The sequence below is a fragment of the Salvelinus alpinus genome, chromosome 14 (assembly GCF_045679555.1).
Source record: "Salvelinus alpinus chromosome 14, SLU_Salpinus.1, whole genome shotgun sequence".
NCBI classification, from domain to species: Eukaryota; Metazoa; Chordata; class Actinopteri; order Salmoniformes; family Salmonidae; genus Salvelinus; species Salvelinus alpinus.
The window spans coordinates 35,328,104-35,337,981 of NC_092099.1; the positions used below are offsets into that span (position 1 = coordinate 35,328,104).

Consider the following 9,878-nt stretch of genomic DNA (forward strand, 5'->3'; position numbering starts at 1 on the left):
ATTTGAATAATGCTTTACACTAAGCACTGTGTTAATTAATTTAACACTGTTCCAGTGTCTGTATAGGTCCACAGACTCAACACGTTCAGTGTCAATTTAACACTCTGTGTTCATTTTTAACACCGGAGAATTTGCATTTGCAGAATGCTCAGATAGAAATGTATTGTGTAGATAAAAAATGACTGCCAAATATATTGGAAAAGTATTCATGCTATTTCTATAGTCAACATGCAGTTCCAGTTCCATTAGTTGAATGCATCCAATCCATTAGTTTCAGAAAAGTAGTCACTACCTGAGATTTGTATTCAAATATTTTTTTTTAAGTAGTTGCTTTCACATATCTGTATTCAAATAGTTTTAAAAAGTAGTTTATTTCTGAAATCTGTATTCAAATAGTTATTAAAGTAGTGATTTTTGGGGATCTCTATTCAAATAGTTGTAGTTACCTACAAAGTGAGTATTTGTTCCCCCAGAAAAAGTGTTACTTTCAACAAAGCATAGATAAAAAATATAGTTATCCCAGGTCTTGTGTGTGTGTGTGTGTGTGTGTGTACAATATGTCATGGTTGATGTCCCTATTCCTGGTCTTGACATTGGTGTAAACAGGGTTCTAGAACTAGTTACAAGAGGACTGGAAGCAGTCAGAGGCTCCATAAATCAACACACAGCAGTGTAAATAAATACATCCCCAATCCATCACCTCTAACTGCTGCATTTACACAGTAAACCGCTGGTGGGCTCCAGTAGGTAGAATGTGAAACTACTAGTTATGTATATATAAATAACGGTGGGAGGATAAGCAAGAAAAGCTATAATCTAATCTTCCTTTTCTCTTTCTCCCCTTACAGAAAAACCACATGACATTTCACATGTGAAATCAGCAAAAATGAGTTGTTATGATACGCACACAGTGCTTTTAACTTACATATTTGACTCACATGACTACATTGCGTATGTTTATTTATACAGTAATTATTATTTAACGTGCATTCCAATCTTTCTGCTACGCCTTCACTTGTGTCAACAACTGATTTAACCTGTGTTCCTACACTTTTGACTTCAAAGTAAATCTCAGCTTTGTTAAAAGTATACTCAAGAAAAACGATTATATTTATCATAGTGATTCTGGAGTAGCATTGAAACATAATATGCCCCACCAACATCAGACAACTATACAGAAAACTCTCAAATTGCTGAAATAAGTCAATTAAATCAATGATGAGAGTAGTCAGATGAATTTATAACTATATAAAACAGAAGTTCAGACTGCAGATGGCACACTTCTGCTATGTGCAGAGATGTATTATAGGTAAGAAAGGTGTAGGGGAATATAACAGGCTTTGTGGTGCAGCAGACAGATCAGTGCACCTGAAATCCAGTGATTGTGAGTTCAATTCTCAGACTAGGTCATATTTTAGCTGAACAGTGTACCACTTACTTTAAAACAACCATACAATTACTTTACTTATAATGGCTTGGGACCATCTGGGACCATCATGTGATGTCCTGATGACTGGTAAAACAAATGTCTTGAGAACATCTTTGAAAAATCCTAACATTCCTCACTCAGCCAGTTTATGCTTGATCTGAAAATGTGGTCAGAGGCTTTGTATGGAGGGTATAACAGAATTGTGGAGCCTCAGGAGGCATGCAGAGGCCAAATCAAGCTCCGTACCGCATCGCTGTAAACCTTTCACATTTTGTAACAATGCGGAGGGCTCCGTATAGCTCCGCATTGACATTATTGGTTGATGGTAGGTGGGGGCTGGAAGTCCTGTATAAACAGAAACTAATTTCCTTGGCAAGTTCCTTCACAACAGCACTGCTCCGCGAAGCACAAAAAGTATGTTTGCTCTGACTTCTGCGGGGGATTGACCATGCAGAGCCTTTTAGGGAAAAAACATGAATTTCATGTGATCACGTTTTCACGTGAAATGTCACATATGAAGTGTTCCAAAAACACATGATTTCACATGTGAAATGTCACGTGATATGTTCCAAAAGCACATGTTTTCACATTTGAAATGCCACATGTTAAGTGTTCCAAAAACACATTTTCCAATGATTTTCCACATGTAAAATTATGTGTTTTTTTCTGTAAGGGAGATGCCAGCAACCTGATATTTTTGTTGCTATACCACCAGGTCTGTGTCCATGACAGAGATCTGCCACAAATTTATTGGAAAGAATACATTTCTGCACTGTTAAAAGGTGCACAGAATCAAGTCAATAATTGTGTGATTAAGTAGCAGTGCTCAGGGACACTTGACGTTAAGTGTGCATAAATGCTCTGGGGATTTGAACTTGCAACATTTTGGTCTGGAGTGCATTAAAGGGATACTTCGGGATTTAGGCAAGGAGGCCTTTTATCTACTTCCCCAATGTCAGCAGATACTAGCAGATACCCATAGACATCTAGTCATTGTGCTAACGCTAGCATGGGCTCGCAAAACTAACTCTAACTTCCTTCATACTAGACACAGAGACATAAAAAGGATATCCACAAGTTCATCTGACTCGGGGCAAGTAGATAAAGGGCCTCATTGCCAAAATCCCGCATTATCCCTTTAATGTCTCAGCAGGGTCACCAGGTACATTTAAATGTAAAAAAACTTTTTTTACCAAGAACATACAGTATCAGTCAACCCAATTGAGATGGTTTGGGATGAGTTGAACTGCAGAGTGAAGGCAAAGCAGCCAACAAGTGCTCAGCAATTGTGGGAACTCCTTCAAGCATGTTGGAAAAGCATTCCAGGTGAAGCTGGTTGGGAGAATGCCAAGAGTGTGCAAAGCTGTCATCAAGGCTGGCTACTTTGAAGAATCTCAAATATAAAATATATTTTGATTTGTTTAACCCTTTTTTGGATACTACATGATTCCATATTATTGTTATTTCATAGTTTTGATGTCTTCACTATTATTCCACAATGTAGAAAATAGTAAAAATAAAGAAAAACCCTTGGTGTGGTGTGTCCAAACTTTTGACTGGCACTGTATGTCCACATTCTCTCAAAAATAAGAGTACGGTTACGGTACAATGTTGCTCCCTGGTGTACAAAAAGGTCATAGGAACATAGGAACTGAAGTTGGTCCCCCCTTTACTGCTATAACAGCCTCCACTCTTCTGGGAAGCCTTTCCACTAGATGTTGGAACTTTGCTGCAGGGACTTGCTTCCATTCAACCACAAGAGCATTAGTGAGGTCGTACACTGATGTTAGGCAATTAGGCCTGGCTCGCAGTAAGTGTTCTAATTCATTCCAAAGATGTTCAATGGGGTTGAGGTCAGGGCTTTTTGCAGGCCAGTCAAGTTTTTCCACACCACTCTCGAAAAACATTTCTGTATGAACCTCAGTCGGACTGCCAGATGGTGAAGCATGATTCATCACTCCAGAGAACTGTTTCCACTGCTCCAGAGTCCAATGGCAGCAAGATTTACACCACTCCAGCCGACGCTTGGCATTGTGCAAGGTGATCTTAGGCTTGTGTGCGGCTGCTCGGCCAAGGAAACCCATTTCATAAAGCTCTCGAGGAACAGTTCTTGTGCTGACGTTGCTTCCAGAGGCAGTTTGGAACTCGGTAGCGAGTATTGCAACCGAAGACAGATGATTTTTACGTGCTTCAGCACTCGGCGGTCCCGTTCTGTGAGCTTGTGTGGCCTACCACTTCATGGCTGAGCCGTTGTTGCTCCTAGACGTTTCCACTTCACAATAACAGCACTTACAGTTGAACGGGGCAGCTCTAGCAGGGCAGAAACTTGACAAACTGACTTGTTGGAAAGGTGGCATCCTATGACGGTGCCACATTGAAAGTCACTGAGCTCTTCAGTAACGCCATTCTATTGCCAATGTTTGTCTATGGAGATTGCATGTTGTGTACTTGATTTCACAGCCGGATCCACTCATTTGAAGGGGTGTCCACATACTTTTGTATATATAGTGTATGTGTACCTGTGACTTTTTTTTACCCTAGGGATCAACACTGTACCCTAACATACTGTCCATGAACACTTCTTGTAGAGCTTCTTGTAGATTTACTGCATTTTCACCGCAACTAGACAAAAACCTCAAGGAAACCATGACACAATGTTCTAAGAACATTCTAAAAATGTTCTTGTGAACATTTCTGGAACAAACCGGGAACAAGATAAAACCTGCAGGGGACCATGACTGTTTAAATTGAATTAATGCCAATTATGCCTTTTAAGGTAAGATATTTTCAATTACATTTTGACACCTGGGTCTTCACATGTGCAAACATTTTGACACGTATAGTTTCATGGGATCACATCGTAAAATTTTGCATCCCCATGTTGTCACATTTATATCACATGAGATCATGTTTCCACATGTGTAGTTTCATGTTATCACATTGCACATGTTATCACATTAACTTCACATAAAATCACGTGATCAAAAGGGTCTGTCCGTTTACTAAATCTTTTTTCAAACTGCCCCCCTATCACATACCTAAACACTCAATTTCCTCTTCACCCTTTCTTGCTCCTCTCCTTTTTACCTGGTTCTAACATGCATAATATGTCCTTAATATGTCCTGATCTTGTCCACATTCTGACAAGATGAGGACAAATGTGTGTCCACATTTTTAGATGGGTGTAGACAACCTCAGGAGGTAGTCAGGCATGCATTGTGTCTGGATATCTTACAAGTCGCTTCGAGGCAAGCAACACTGAAGGATGCACGAGAGCACCAGCTGTTCTGGATGATTGTGTGATAATGCTCTCGGTAGCCGATGTGAGCAAGACCTTTAAACAGGTCAACATTCACAAAGCCGCGGGGCCAGACGGATTACCAGGATGTGTACTCAAAGCATACGCGGAACAACTGGCAAGTGTCTTCACTGACATTTTCAACCTCTCCCTGACCGAGTCTGTAATACCTACATGTTTCAAGCAGACCACAATAGTCCTTGTTCCCAAGGAAGCGAAGGTCACCTGCCTAAATGATTACCGCCCCGGAGCACTCACATCGGTAGCCATGAAGTGCTTTGAAAGGCTGGTCATGGCTCACATCAACAGCATCCTCCCGGATACCCTAGACCCACACCAATTCACATACCGCCCCAACAGATCCACAGATGACGCAATCTCAATCGCACTCCAAACTGTTCTTTCCCACCTGGACAAAAGGAACACCTATGTGAGAATGCTGTCCATTGACTACAGCTCAGCGTTCAACACCATAGTGCCCACTAAGCTAAGGACCCTGGGACTAAACACATCCCTCTGCAACTGAATCCTGGACTTCCTGACGGGCCGCCCCCAGGTGGTAAGAGTAGGCAACAACACGTCTGCCACACTGATCCTCAACACGGGGGCCCCTCAGGGGTGTGTACTTAGTCTAATCCTGTACTCCCTGTTCACCCATGACTGCATGGCCAAACACGACTCCAACACCATCATTAAGTTTGCTGACGACACAACAGTGGTAGGCCTGATCACCGACAACGATGAGACAGCCTATAGGGAGGGGGTCAGAACTGGCAGTGTGGTGCCAGGACAACAACCTCTCCCGCTATGTTAGCACCAGGTATAAACAAGGCTGTTGTCTCGTCCCTCTCACCCCCCTGTCTCTTCCCTCTCTTCTCTCTGCCTCTCTCTCTGATGTTTCTCTCCCAGTCCCTCCCTTGATTGAAGCATCAGGAACTCTGTCATTCCCATCGCTTGTTTTTCGCCTCTCGAAACCACTTGTTTATTTTCCTCCGCTTGTCTCTCTCCGTCTGTGAATGACCTGTTGCCCTGCTATCACACATCTGGTTCTCTGACAGCAGATAATGACATGGCTTTGTTTTGTTCTGTGTGTGGTCGTGTCTGAGAGGAAGCTGCTGAGGCTCATTCTCATGCCAGCTGACTCTTGTTTTGCTGCTGCTGGATTGACATGAACTCTACCCGTGTCTGGCTAAATAGCTGAGCACAAACCAAGTTTCTAACCCTAGCCAAACAAACGCTACACACAGTCCCCCCCCCCTCGCACTCTCTCTTTCTCTCTCTTTGTCTCTGTCTCTGTCTGTGTGTCTCTCTCTCCCCTCTCTCTCTGCCGACTGTATCTGTCTCTTTCTCTTCTTCTCTTTCTATTCTGCTCTCTCTCTCTCCCTCTCTCTCTTTACATGTCTCTAGTCCATCACCCAGGGGATTAGTTCAATTTTTTCCAAGGGGGCAATCTTCCTCTCATAAAGACAGTCTAAAGAGTGAAGGTCTGAGGATAAGGGGATTATATGAAACACATCTTCCCCTAGTTCAGCAGTTGTCAGAAGGCTGCATGTTCTCCATCTCATGATCTAAGCAAAACCAAGAAACTAGAGCTGTAGCTAGGTTTCCATCCAATTGGCGACATATTTTCATCCGAATATTCAAAAATCTGCATAAAGAAATTATGTCATTTTCCAACTAGGGGTGTTTCCACCAAACTGACTTGTTGCAGATAAACATCAGTGCATGATGACGTGCTTTTTTGCTTAAGTTTTCATGTACCGCATATAAATCTAATGTTCAATGTGTTTCCATCGCATTTTCAACTCTACCAATAGTTTTGTCCCAAAAACTGTTGCCTTAAATAGCAACTGTGACTACTCTGGTCTTGGCACCTGCGTGCTAGCCAACAACTCGCAGTTACAGTGCAGGTACTGTAGGCTCCGCGGGTAAGCTAGTCTACATGAAAAGATTATGGATAATGTTTTAATTTGTCAAAATGGCAGTCAAACATTGATCATCACATCTGTATGTCTGCATGCTGTGTCTGAGCCCGTATGTCTGCATGCTGTGTCTGAGCCCGTATGTCTGCATGCTGTGTCTGAGCCCGTATGTCTGCATGCTTTGTCTGAGCCCGTATGTCTGCATGCTTTGTCTGAGCCCGTATGTCTGCATGCTGTGTCTGAGCCCGTATGTCTGCATGCTGTGTCTGAGCCCGTATGTCTGCATGCTTTGTCTGAGCCCGTATGTCTGCATTCTGTGTCTGAGCCCGTATGTCTGCATGCTGTGTCTGAGCCCGTATATCTGCATGCTGTGTCTGAGCCCGTATGTCTGCATGCTGTGTCTGAGCCCCTATGTCTGCATGCTGTGTCTGAGCCCCTATGTCTGCATGCTGTGTCTGAGCCCGTATGTCTGCATGCTGTGCCTGAGCCCCTATGTCTGCATGCTTTGTCTGAGCCCGTATGTCTGCATGCTGTGTCTGAGCCCGTATGTCTGCATGCTGTGTCTGAGCCCGTATGTCTGCATGCTGTGTCTGAGCCCGTATGTCTGCATGCTTTGTCTGAGCCCGTATGTCTGCATGCTTTGTCTGAGCCCGTATGTCTGCATGCTGTGCCTGAGCCCGTATGTCTGCATGCTGTGTCTGAGCCCGTATGTCTGCATGCTGTGTCTGAGCCCGTATGTATGCAAGCTTTGTCTGAGCCCGTATGTCTGCATGCTGTGTCTGAGCCCGTATGTCTGCATGCTGTGCCTGAGCCCCTATGTCTGCATGCTTTGTCTGAGCCCGTATGTCTGCATGCTGTGTCTGAGCCCGTATGTCTGCATGCTGTGTCTGAGCCCGTATGTCTGCATGCTGTGTCTGAGCCCGTATGTCTGCATGCTTTGTCTGAGCCCGTATGTCTGCATGCTTTGTCTGAGCCCGTATGTCTGCATGCTGTGTCTGAGCCCGTATGTCTGCATGCTGTGTCTGAGCCCGTATGTCTGCATGCTGTGTCTGAGCCCGTATGTATGCATGCTTTGTCTGAGCCCGTATGTCTGCATGCTGTGTCTGAGCCTGTTTGTCTGCAAGCCAAAGACAGATATACATTGTTAATCAAACGATGGGACAATTACGTTTTTGAACTTGAGCTGGAACTCACTCACCATAGAGAATGGTGACCATGGAGACGGGCATGACCAGGATGCCCAGAAGCATGTCAGCGACGGCCAGCGACATCAGGAAATAGTTGGTGGCATTCTGGAGCTTCTTCTCCAGAGACACAGCCATGATAACCAGGATGTTACCCGTCACCGTAACGGCGATGACCGCCAGGATCAGCAACGCTGCCCAGTTCTTGTCCACTGCCATCATCCCCGTTGCACACAGCGATGATGCCAGGATCCTCCCTTCCTCACTGTAACCCCTGACGCCATGAGTCCAGTTGCCTGATGGAAAGTAATTCACATCGGCATCTTCATTCCTGTTACACCCGTTTGAAAAATTCCTGCCTCCATATCCCAGAAGTCCCTCTGACCCGGGAAGCCAAGGTTCAGGGTTAAAGGGCGGAATAGTTACAGCTTTGACAGCAGATGAGATCAACTCCGATACGTTCCCGTGCAGGTTCATTATGTCAGTTCCCATACACCTCCAGCACTTTACTTACAACAACACACTTACTCCTACAGGTCTCTTACAAGAGAGGAGCAAAAGGGATGTGTCGGGTCCTTAAAAGTCTACACATGGTCTCCACCATCGTGCTCAGAGCAACGTGTCAAAAAACGCCACAGAACAATAGAGGTCTATGACTTTCGCTCTGTTGCAAGTATCCCAAACCAGAGAGCAATTACCCTAAGCTCTATTTCTCACATTCATTCCTTTTCTCAGGTCCACATTATCACCTGTTGATCAGAGGTTGAATCCATTTGGATTCAGGAAAGTAGAATCATTAGAATGTGCTCAACTCTAGCATGCCAGTTTGGTGAGAAAGGTATCCACGCTGTCAGATGGCACCGTTTGCTCGGTTAAATCCTTACGTCATCTTAGCGATGGAGAAGATTAGACATGAGATGTGCGTGTGTGTGTCAGATAATCCTCAGGTGTCTTTGCTGCTCCTGCTAGGGTTTACAGCTGTGTGTGAGTGCTATGGAAATGATTCAGAAGCATGATGAGTGACGACAGGTGTCACACACACTATCTCTCTCTTTCTCAGTCACACACACACACATTCACACACATATACGCACACACACACACACACACACACACACTTCCAGCCAGGTCCGTTCTCTGAGCTGGGAGGGAGACGAGTTTTGCCAGATGTGATGGATGGAAAATCCTAGTTTGGGAAAAACAGTCACCCTAAAAACATTCCTCTACTTTTCTTCCATTTTTTCTTTTTTTCTTCCTTATTCCTTTAGCCCTTTAATCCAGCCTCAACAGAGCCTACATTGTTTTCTTTCCTATTTGACAAGTGACAGGTTCTCCAGGTCCCCTGATTATTAGGAAGTTCCCACTTCAGCCGTCAGTTACTGAGCAGTATTCCACTGTGTGCTGTTTCTGCTTTCTCACAGGCACTCACATACGCTCTCCGTGCCTCACATTCTCACTCTCTCTCGCTCTCTCTCGCTCTCTCACACACTTTGTGTTCTGTTCCCCTCTCCATCCACCTTTCTCTCCCTCCCTGTTTCACACTCTCTCTCTCACTCCCTCTTTCACTGCCCCTCCCCTCCCCTCTTTCAATGCCCCTCCCCTCTTTCACTCAATTTGCGTGCTCTCTTTCTCTCTCTCCCCCTCTCTCTCTCGCTCTTGACACAGTCCAGTTCACTTTAGGTCTTCCATGTACACACAGTAGCATTAGAAGTTATGTGAGAGCTCATAAAAGTACTGCTTTGAATTGATAAATAAGCTGAATCCAGGGAGCATAGTGTGCATACAGGGGTCCTTCTGAGTGCTGTCTGAGCACAATAAACCCCCCTGCTGTACACACCGGAGGACCAGTCTGAGCACAATAAACCCCCCTGCTGTACACACCGGAGGACCAGTCTGAGCACAATAAACCCCCCTGCTGTACACACCGGAGGACCAGTCTGAGCACAATAAACCCCCCTGCTGTACACACCGGAGGACCAGTCTGAGCACAATAACCCCCCTGCTGTACACACCGGAGGACCAGTCTGAGCACAATAAACCCCCCT

The 9,878-nt window shown here is 44.7% G+C and overlaps 1 protein-coding gene across 1 annotated transcript in view; it reads right to left on the reverse strand.

The window, feature by feature from the left end:
- The window catches only part of LOC139538851 (5-hydroxytryptamine receptor 2A-like), a 30,881-nt gene extending 21,559 nt beyond the window's left edge, over window positions 1-9,322 (reverse strand). The window contains exon 1 of the mRNA XM_071341340.1: window positions 7,848-9,322. Within this exon, the coding sequence (XP_071197441.1) occupies window positions 7,848-8,325 (478 nt within the window). The 5' untranslated portion in view covers window positions 8,326-9,322. The remainder of the gene's footprint in view (window positions 1-7,847) is intronic.
- Window positions 9,323-9,878: the final 556 nt, after the last annotated feature.